This window comes from Lottia gigantea, assembly GCF_000327385.1.
Source record: "Lottia gigantea unplaced genomic scaffold LOTGIsca_103, whole genome shotgun sequence".
NCBI classification, from domain to species: Eukaryota; Metazoa; Mollusca; class Gastropoda; family Lottiidae; genus Lottia; species Lottia gigantea.
In genome coordinates, this window is record NW_008706824.1 from 312,847 (window position 1) to 324,892 (window position 12,046).

General features: G+C 31.9%; 1 protein-coding gene across 1 annotated transcript; it reads left to right on the forward strand.

The window, feature by feature from the left end:
- Positions 1–1,796: 1,796 nt before the first annotated feature.
- Positions 1,797–8,262, forward strand: LOTGIDRAFT_170738 (hypothetical protein; the record flags this gene model as incomplete). Its single annotated transcript, XM_009046577.1, has 7 exons — positions 1,797–1,859; positions 2,539–2,842; positions 3,364–3,522; positions 4,820–4,936; positions 6,517–6,618; positions 6,795–7,055; positions 8,129–8,262. The coding sequence occupies 7 exons, from the start codon at positions 1,797–1,799 to the stop codon at positions 8,260–8,262; spliced, it is 1,140 nt and encodes a 379-aa protein (XP_009044825.1).
- Between the last annotated feature and the right edge of the window lie 3,784 nt (positions 8,263–12,046).

A 12,046-nucleotide genomic window follows, 5' to 3' on the forward strand; every position in this document is an offset into this window, starting at 1 on the left:
TTCAGAAATATCGCAGTAACATAACCACCATGGGATCATTCCAGCATATCAAGAAGTTTCAGCTTAGGATACATAACCATAATTTAAATCTCACGTGTATAATAAGCGTATTCACATAATAACTTAGTTCCCTTATACTAGGTTCCCACTGTCATGCGTAGCCGAGTGTGAAATTTTTCAAGGTTTGTGATGCCTCAATAAGTTCTGATGCGATTTGTTGCCTTGTATGCGATCTGTTCACGATACCAATTATATGCCCTTCTTGACTGCTCCCATACGGTATTAGATTCTGTTGATGATTTTATATACGATATGAGGTGTCGACTGACATAAAGAATTACTGTACCTTGTTTCTTACTATTTCACTATAAAGTATTATAAACAGGTGATGACAACCAATCACACTAACTAATTTTACTTCTCGAATTAGACACCTTTTATATAACTATTATAAGATATGATTTACGTCTATTTATATTGGCAACCTATTGAAGATTTGGTCATTAAATAAAAGTCTCTATTTACTTGTGAATAAAAGATAGAACTATTCCGATTTCTAAACGGGTCACCCAATATAGTAAAAATGTTACTGTGAATGTAAGTGAATGTGCTACAACGTGTTTAGAAATGATTTGAACAATGAAAGCTACATTAAAAAGGGTTCTATTTTAACTACACATGACATGATAAAGAAAATAAGAAGAATAGAAAGATATATGGAAATGCACACAATATATTTTGCTAATAAGGTGCAGAAAAGGAACACATGAAAAAAGTAAGCTTGAATCCCCTTCGAAACACAGAAAAGTGTTACAATCAGTTTGAGAATAAAGTTGATCCGTTCGGATCGTTGTACCAATTGAAGCAAATTTTTTTTAAACAGGTGTCTAATGTCTGTAATACTATGAGGTCAAAAGATAATGGTCTACCTACAGCTTTGATTTATTTTACTTTTACTTTTCACTATTTTCTACAGTTATTTTTCCTTTTGAAATATTTTTTATAAAAAAAACCTTCAGTATATAATTAGTTGGATTCATCTTCATTGGAAATTTTCATTCACAAATCGGTGATCGACATTGAAATCTAATATTGTAATTTTAATAACAATAGTGAAATGAGTGTTAAGAATTTCAATGCATGTACAAGCTCAAACAAGAAATATTTTCACCTTCATTTTATTTACTTCCTGAAATTGAAAACTTCGATTTACTTGCTTTCAAGGTATGAATTTTCAGTTTTTCTTTCAGTAACTCGATTATGATTTTACTATTATTGTAGACAAATGTTTCAGGCAACTGACAAACTAACAATCTGATTAATAAAATAACATTAATATTGACGAATCAACAAATATTGGCTTAAATTCTGTAACCTTATTTCTGAACATGCTTTAACAACTTCACAAAATATTCAACCAAATTAGAATCTTACAATTGGTGTCTATCCGCATACTTAGATGTTTCTATGACACGTAATTAGAAAATAGAGGTTTGTCCTCTTTGTGGAAAATGCCAAGCTAATATTGAGTTCAGAACTTATGTGGGGAATACTGAATAATAATGACTATAAAAAAAAGCCTAAGTGAAAGCCTACACAAATATAACTGGACAGTCCGCCATATTGAACATCTTCTTATGCATAGGAATACAATCATTTCTATGCATTTTACGCCTATTTTTGTTTATATATAGAGGCTTTATCTTTGTCTTACCAGTAACATATTTAGGCATGAAAACGCCATTTTTCTTTTATTATCTCATTATTTTAGAATTTTTCTATATTCTTAGGTTAGAATGACGATGTTTTTGTTGGCTTTCCTCTTACCGTTTACTTTTCAAATATTCCAAGTTGAAGGGGTAGGTATTCAAATTTAGACAAAACTTTCGTTCCGTTCTTTGTTAGCTTTTATTTTTTAATAAAGACCCTTCTTTAACCTATCGCACATGGCTAATTCAACAATGTCCAGTGTCGGTGGACTTAATGATCTAATCTAATGCCCGCGAAAGACAACATTTGTTCGATACACAAAATCCAAGCTCTGGAGAGGGACGGAATTTGATTGGCTGAAATGAAATGGGGGCGTATATTGTCGTCATCCATGTCTGTCGATCCGTTCCAAATTGTTTGTAAACACTCTAGAAAGCACAATTCTTAACTGATTTTGAAGAAACTTGGTATGATTGTTTTTTTATCACCCAAAAATAAACCCTATTGATAATCGGAAAATCGAAAACTGTTAAGTATGAGTTATTGCCCTTACTCTTGAAATACTTGTTAACACTGTAGAAGGTGCAATTCTTGGCGGATTTTGACGAAACTTGGTGTGAGCGTTTTTAACTCGTCAACACTCTAAAAGGTACGATTCTACCGAATTTTGATAGAATTTGGAAATATTATTCAGTATCGCTCCAAAAAATTCAAAGAAGTGTATGACTGAAGGTTGGATATTTTATACTGGTAATTGTTACTGTACTGCTAAGTGGGCGTATATTTACCGGCAAGCCATATTATTTAGTTTATTTGATATATTTTCAGATAGAAGATACGTTTTATTATCATAATAATATCCAATGTATCAAGTGTAAACGAGGACAAAAAATATCAAATCATTGTACCAGTCCAGGGGGCTATTCGGAGTGTGTTCCTTGTGAGGAGGGTACATATGCTTTTAGACTCAGTTCTTCAACATCATGTGGAAAGTGTAAAGACTGCAGCCATACCGACCAAATAATAAAGAAGAACTGTACACCAGAAAGGGATACCGAATGCCAATGTCCTGATAAGAAATATTATGATCTAGAATTGTGTAAGTCTTGTGAACCACCTCGTATTAAAAAGGGTAAGTTATATGTTCCTGTTCTTAGCAAAGTCACTTAAAATCAGCACAATTAATTTTAATATGAGTAATTACCCTTGTTTTTGAAAACGCGTTCAATGTTTAGTCCAGAAGGCACAATTCCTGATGGATTTGACTTGATCAAATTATTTACTATTACCCACTGATGCATCCGATCGAAAACCAAAAAGTCATTTAATACGAGTTATTTCCCTTGTTCTTGAAAACGCTTCAATTTTTAGCTCGTAAACACTTAAAAGCACTATTTTTGGCGGATTTTGAAAAACCTCGGTTATGGTCATTATCACCCAAAAGGGTTCGAAAGAAGTGTATGACTGAAGGGTGAATATGTAATACTGGTGATTGTTACTGCAGACCTACTGCCAAATATTTTTTATTCAAAATCAATGCTGCCATTGGCCGAGCCATCTTTCGAATACTCAGAGTAAACATTTTCACAAGGTGGCGCAAGGTATAAAATAATTTCTCCACTGAAACTAGTTTGAATGATATTATTATTTTAGTTCGGGATGAAAAAGAGTATTGTGAGGAATGTGACCATGGTACTTACTTTAATAATACTGTAAAAAATTGTGTTAAATGTGATCCTTGTACGGGAGATCAAGTAACCCATGTTTGTAATGCAACTCATAATACATGTATACAACTATCCACCACAACAGGTAACATGAAAGGTCATTCCTCTTTGTATGTAAAAAGTTTTCTTTACCAAAAACGTCGTAAATTATACCTGAAAATATTTCTAAAGTTTGCTATTTATATCTATGTATCTTTTTGATCAAACTGAATTTGTTTTAAAAGGGTTAATCAAAAACTGAGAGTACTAATTATACAGATTGTAAATATTTTTGGCGTTTAAAAAATTAACGGCTAGATTATGTTTTTTAAACTCTTAGATACGTTAAAGGACACATTTCTCTAGATTTTGTTGTATAGGTTTCACAATATTTGAGCAAACAATATTTCGACCCACAAAAAAGCTCGAGGATATATTGTCACGTTAATTAAGCTTTCTAACAATGGCTTTATTTTAGTTGTCAACCTAAAACATTTCGAAATATGCATTATTGATTTCAGGTGATTTTGATATTCATATGGACTCTTGATTAAGTTCTAATTTACTTAGCGAAAAAAATTCGAACAAATGCATAATGCACGTTTTCACAGCTTGAAATAAATATATCAAATAATGTGCATTTTCAAACTTTTGTTAAAAAAAATACTATTAATTAGAAGAGATGGTAGGTTTATTACATTAAACATTACATAAATATTATGTAACATGTCAGGTTAGCAGTTCATATGCCAGCGCATACAGTCAATCCGTGCTCTCGACAGAAAGACTGTAAGGTTTACAGCCTTTGTCGAGGGCAATCCAATCAAATCACTGCATTTACTAACTTCAGTGATACACGAAAAGTGGCTTTTGTAGTCAGGGTATAAGCCGAAGTTCTTTACAGCTTGACATTGTGAAGATGGTTTCATGTATATCTGAAGGAACTATGAGATTTAGATGTATTCAAGCCGCATATCCACCAATGAATTTGCCACCTGTAGGATTTTAAAATATTATAATTATTGATAAATCCATGAACGATGGACAATCCAAAATAAAATAATATTCCTCCTAAAACATCTCTGCAAACTGACATCTCATGTCGTATTATAAAGTATTTCACTGTAATGTTAATGCCAATTCATAATGTCACCTCATTTATCATTACTCGTTACATTCGTTTACCAACAGTGGAATCTTGTTAAAACGCTAAGAGACAAAATGTTTGTTACTTGTAGTAGATGTTATCAAATAATTTCATCCAGAAATTAAACTTATGATTTTACTTTCAGGTTCAAGGTTCATTTTCGCTCCATTTTTGGCCTATCTATTTGGCCTGTTGCCCCTTATGTAATGTAATTACCTCTATTACAAGTTTAAACAAATATAATAACCTTTTCCAGCTGGTCTTAGTGGTCTTGAAATGGCACTCACCGTAATAGTGATAGGTTTAGTAATTGTTATAGCCTTGTTAGTTATACTCTACTGTTTGAAAGAAAAGAAAAAGTGTTGTTTTAGAAGTGAGTTTTACAACATTTAGAACTATTTTCTCATTGCCTACTGTAATGAAACCAGTATTAGTAGATTGAATTATTGATATTAGGGGAATATTAAAACATTAGTAGTAAATAAACAATCATAATAAAAAATCAAGCGTTGAAATTGTGCATGTCTATATAAAAACACGAGATTTATGCCTTTTTATACGCCTTCAATAGGGATGTGGACGTATATTGCCATCGTCCCTGTCCAACCATCCGTTTACATTTCTTGTTCACATTTCTTGTAAACACATAGTGACGACTACAGTTTTTATCCGATCTTAATGAAACTTGTATCGGTATGCATGTATATATTGATAAGATCTTGGTCAATTACGAATTGAATGAAGATTTTTTTGGTAATATCCATTGACCGTGTTAAAATGCAGTTCGTGTAAATTTGATGATTACTTATTATATATTTTTTAAAATTTAAGACATCTCAAAAGATTTTGTGGAAAAATATTAATGAAGCATCAATGTTCGGGGTTCGTAAGTGACGGAGTTGACGGAGTCTCTTTGTTAATCAGTCAGTTATCAAATTATTGGTTTTATTAACAGGCTTCAATCTTTACTTAATACTCAATCAAACTCGTAAAAACTAAAAAAATATTGAATAAAAGTCTTTAGCTTAGTAAATAGACACTGAATAACTCTAAATTCTATAAATCTATAAATGCGGAAAAATTGGCGAGGACAGGTGGACAGGTTCGGATTATTCCAAATTTCTTGCAAAACGTTATTAATTGATAATATAACAATATAAGATATGCAATATAGACTAACTGGAGGTGCAAACATAACATATTATACACAAATAAGGACCAAATATATTACCTTTTTCCCGATTAATGGAACTTTACAACAAAATCAATTCTTTTCCTTGAAATTTAGACCATGCCCATCCATACTTGTTTTCTTGTGCCAAATTAAGCCTAATGCGCTATTAACTGCTCATTTCTGATAGCTGCCAGTGGGCGTATGTTACCTTGCCTGGCAAACCAATTTTTTTTGTAGAAATCGAGAAATCGGCCAATCGATGTGATAACGACATGGAAGCAAGTACACCTCTAACGAATGTCAACGTAATAGAATCACCCCCGTCCGAATCATCACGTAATATCTTTAATATTCAAAAGCCATATGAAGTGCCGTAACTCTCCCTGATAATCACAGCGACACATAGCGCTCTATTCCTATCAGGTCTAATCTAATCTCTAATCAGCGGATAGGTGAGCTTGAGCGAGTGGCCAACAGGGATGAGCTTCGTCAGGCATGCTGCGCTGAAGGAGTAGAAGTGTACTTGGAATGTCATTTTGGAAACTTGATACATATCACTCCCAAGTGAAATAATTGCAAGAAGGTCAGAGACCCAGAAAATATCATTGATACATAACATGGTATAGCGGGATATTTAAGAGGAAAAAATGTCATTCTCGGTTTCTATCTGGAATTTTGAAGCGCAACAAAAAAGGTCTTATGGGCATATATATAGGACACATTTAATATAATTTTCTTATCGTTTAACACAATGAGAACCTGACAACTTTTTTTCTCAGAGAATGAAGATATATTGAGTTCGAAGCCAGAGTGGCTAAAAAGAATCCGTAAGATATTGATAAAACATCTGGACAAGATTGATCTTTTTGTTGAACATTTAGGTAAGAATATTTATGGAATATGTTCAAACTCAAAATATCTTTCACCATTTATCATTTCCACGATTGAAAAAGTCGTTTCATTGTTACAGAAACTTTGATGCATATAGAATTTGTAGGACATAAAGATATTTTTTTGCAGTGGGTGGATAATATTTGAATTGTTGTTTATCTTGTAGTAACCCAAGAATTCAACGCAACCGCTAAATGGGCACAGTTAGATAACAAAGATATCGAAACACGATTCTCCAAGTTCATGAACTTATGGTACGAACAGACTAAAGATCCAAGTCTAACACAAATATTATCAGCTTTAGAAGAAATAGATAAAAATGACTTAATCAAAACAATTCAGAACAATGACAATCTTAAAGAACAACTTGTTAATGAAGAAACTGAGAGACAAAATGTTTCCTGTGATATGAACAACATAGATGAAGGTAAGAAATTTTCTTATACAATTAGTCAGAGACGATGTTTATTGTTGTTAATTACAAATTACGAGATAATAAAAAAAATTTTCCACGAAGCGAAGTGACTTCCTGGACAACAAAAAAAGCACCCGATAAAAAACGTTTTATTCTCAATAGTCAATAGAGATGGGTCAGATTTGAGAGGAACTTTATAGATGTTCTAAATCCTACATCCAATACTTAGTTCATCTGAAAGGTTTTCAATACAATACCGTGGTATTTTGTCAAGTATATGATAATTTCCACAACTACCAAGTAACCTAAAATATTACATTTGCGTACCATAATTTTACGAAAATGGTAGACCTGCCTTAAATGGTTTTTTTTCTTATACGCCGACGTGAGATAGGGCGATAATATGCCTTGTGAAATTATTTTCAAATAAGTTATCACGAAGCAAGATATTTTCATTGATATTTTTGTGTGTGTGGTTGTTACAAATCACTATTTTGAAGGATGAAGTGTACATTATGATTATGAAAGCACTTTCATGTTGGATGAATACATTAAGAGTAGCTATGTTATACTATTAGCCAATTCAAGGACACACAGAAAACTTCAACACCCTTAAAGGCGTAAGACCATTAGATATAGACTTTTCAAATTTCACTGCGTATATGTAGAATAATAGCTAAGGATATTTGTATAATATAAGATTTGGTAATTAAGACCTATTTTGCTTTCAGTGCAGTGACTCCTGTGCTTCCATTCCAAGATGTGGCTCTTATCCCAGAAAACACTGATCAATAACAGGAATAGGGAATCCACCTCCATAACCCTTTATGCTACGTTTACAATACGTACCCAGCCGCCACGGCAGGAAACTGAACGCTCTATGTCTTGTAATTCAACCAATCAACCTTTTTTCGTTTATGGCAGCAGTTAAGCTAAATAAAGGGATCGTAAAGAGTTTTTTTTTTTTTAAATATATGTGGATCGGGGACACTAAAGCCTGCGGCAGACGAGAGGAACTAGCTGAGCTGCCTGCCTTAAGAGGTTGGGAGCTGATCTGTTTCCCCCGTGCGCGTTGTATTTTTTAGTGAGATTTCTGCCTCGAGAGACTATGAAGAAAATACCTATCGTGTTTACTATTTTCTGTCTCAAAAGGCCAGAAATTCACCGTGTGCGGGCGTCTAAGCTGCCAGCTGAGCTAGAAAAATTAGCTAACCAATAATCAATTTGTACCTGGACCTGGATAACCTTTAGTGTTCTGTGTAGGACTGTTCATTTAAAATATTTTTAAAAACAAAGCTTGCTTTTGTTTGCCAATTTGTGAGGTCATGTAGCAGCGCCTACCCATTTTTCATCATCAATATGTTGTTTTGAATTTGTTGATTTTCAAAATGTGTTATTAAAACACTTGTTTTTTTGTTGTTTTTTTTTTTGTTGATTGAGCAAATAGAAATATTATTCCATGTGTTTTGATAGAACATTTTATCGTCCCATTTACTACATTCGAGGTTTTTTTTTTATAAATATGTCTTGATTTACGTTACATTGGTGTTTTTTTTTAATTTGTTTTCTTTATGTATTATGTATCATTATAAACGGTTCGTTTAAAGTGTAGTTTTGAATTTTGTATTGTTAGGATACAGTTATATTGAACGCTGTTCTGTAGATATTCTTTTTGTTAAGACTTATTTTGGATTTTTGTAGCTTAGTAAAATAATTAGTTTGAATTATTGAATAATGAAATTGCACAATGCCATAGGGCTTGAACTCATTTTTATGAAGGCCGAATTTTTCAAGGAGGTTGTTAATTTATTATCATTTCTATCATAAATACATTAGAAAATATCTCATACTTTTTGTGATTCACTGCAAGAAATGAAAAGATGCTCTACGCTTTCTATTCGTGCACAATATAATCACAAAGTGTTGAATTGTTTATACAGCTTATCCTTTGTAAGATTAATCCAAAGTAAAAATTCATATTAAACATTGCTTTTTTTCATATTACAGCAAACATTGTTTTTTATATTATATATAGATTTAAAATCTCCTGCTGATAGTTCGGTTTCTAGGAATTTCTCCCATTTTTGTATTCCTTTAGGTTTACAATTATACATGTACTTCGATTCTAATCCATGTTTATATAAATTAAATAGATTGTCTTAAGAATTGGTTTTTTGTTTTAGTGGTATGATTTTAAGGTAGGCCTGTATGAGATATCGTTTAATATCGATGTTATGCCTAAAAAATAAGATTATCGGTTTCAGTTGTGCTGTTAAGTAATACGTCATTTTGAGCTGACAATTTCTCTAGTTGAAGAAGATATTCTAGATCAAGAATACTATCACGTATTTAAACATTATTTATTATTACATGGAGTTATGTAACATCAACATTATTACATCTCAACTGTAATACTTGTCTTTAATATGTTATAGACGAGTGTAACACTACAGGTCTTCAAACCTCTTGCAAAACGATAAAAATGAATAATGTTAATTTGTGAAAGTATATTAGTAGAATTGTAACTTGAAGAAAATAAATTTGTCAAATTATAAAATTTTAAATGAATATTGGTAATTTTGAGATTGATTTGTAAATGTTCATTACAAGTTCAATGGTCAATTTGTCAAAATGTAGAATTGTATAAGTTCGGTGATGAAATGACGATGTGTGAAATGTAGATGTTAATTTGTCAGTTTGGATCGAGAGTAGTACTAAAGCTTTCAATTAGGTCGCATAAGGGGATTCCCCATTCCATTTCATTTCATGGGGAAAATGCTACCAAAATGAAAGCTCCCATAAGACCTAAGACCTAAACATCCTACATTTCATAAATTCTTACAGCAAAAGCTAACACATTCTAAATTCCCTACATTTCATAAATTCCCTACATTTCATAAATTCCCTACATTTCATACACCAAAAACACCTTCAATCAATTTCCTACATTCCATCAAAAAAGCATATTAAAAATACCCTTATATAAAATAACATCTGGTTAAATAATGTAGGTGGGAGATAACTCTTTTTGGATTAAAAACAGACTAAATTAACTCATTTAAAAATTGGATGAGTTTAATTCTAAAACACGAACAACACAGATTCGAAGATTATTCGGGCGACGGTATCTTTTCTTCATTATTTTCTCCTGGTAAAACAATAATTCCAAAAGTAGCTAGCTTTGTTTCAAAAAATAAATCACTCATTTCAAGCGGAGCGAACAGGCGAAGAACCAGTCAATAGAGTTGACGCCGCTGCGCTTAGACATGATATTTTATACAGAAACAAAGACATAAAGTTTAGACACGAAGCAGACAAACAAATGATAATCGAACTTGAAAATATTCCAAATCCAACTTTCAAAGAGAGAATGGAAAGAGCATTAATCATTAAACTGTTAAAAGCAAAGATGAAATTAGGTATGGGATTGGCGGATGAAATTCATAAAGAATTTAGAAAAACTAAAAACTTTTTAAAAGTCAAAGTGTTTGAAAAAGATGAAAAATGGTCAGCCGATTTAATTCATATGCCAGTCGAAAGAGGATTTAAATATTGCTTAACAGTTATAGATTTATATACGAGATATGTATGGGTTATTCCTCTCAAAAACAAAACGGGATTATCAGTCAAACACTCATTTGAAACGATTATGAAACAATCTAACCGTCATCCAGAAAAACTGTGGGTAGATAAAGGAAGTGAATTTTATAACAAAAATATGAAATCTCTAGGTTTTGAAATTTACAGTACGCATAACGAAGGTAAAGCTGTAGTTATTGCAAGATTTAACAGGACTCTAAAAAATAAATAATTCAAAAAGTTCACGGAATTGAAATCCCAAAAATGGCTTAAAATATTACCAGAGGTTGTAGATGAATACAATAACAAAATTCATTCATCTATAGGTGTCACACCAACACAAGCCTCGAGTAATCCAAATATTATAAAGTCAATTAACGCGCAACACAACTGCGAAAATGAAATAAAGAATTTAAATATCAAACCCAAATTTGAAGTCGGAGATCGAGTTCGTATTTTCAAATATAAAGGTAAATTCGAAAAAGGTTACGTTGGATACTGGACGAACGAAATATTCATCGTTGATAAAGTAAACACCACATCACCTCCGACATATGAATTAATCGATCAAGACAAAGAACAAATCATAGGTAGGTTTTATCAAAATGAACTTCAAAAAACCGACTTTTAAAAATGAATGATGAAGAATTTGATAGAAGATTAAGAGATGTAGACAAGCATTTACGCTTTAAATTTTTTGAATTTAAATGCAAATTTATGCTCAAAATATTATTGAATGTAATACAATTTTTTCAAACACAAACTACGTATATATATATTTCAAAAAAACCGACTTTTAAAAATGAATGAATTTCTCAATAAATATGGAACCGATACAACCACAAACTTTCAACTTATGAGATGGGTGAATGAGTTAAATATATCACCGTTTTATTATTGTATGAGAGATGAAATAAATGATCTGAAATATAAGAAAGGTAAATTTTACGCTATAACAAATATACATACTTCCGATCAAAAAGGAGTTCATTCTGCTTTGTACAAAGACTCTGACTTTTATTTCTTCGATTCTTATGGATTAGAACCCACTGAAGAGATAATACAATTGACTAATAAACCAATCAAATGTTCGACATTTCAAATTCAATTACCGGGACAAAAGTTTTGTGGTCAGCTTTCACTTTGGGTTTTATATCAGTTGAGTTTAGGAAAACAATTCGAAGAAATTGTAATAAATCTAACTCAATAAAAATGGCGAATAAGTTTGGATTAGGTTCTTTATCTTTAGAAACTAAAAAACCTAACACTACAGCGTGGATAAATAAAGCGAAACCTTACTTTGTGGATCAAATCGGAGACACTCTTCAAGGTGATTTAGATATGAACAATTTTAGCATAACTAATTTAAAGTCTCCGGAAAACGATAATGACGCCGTTCACAAGAAATATTTACGGGACAAATA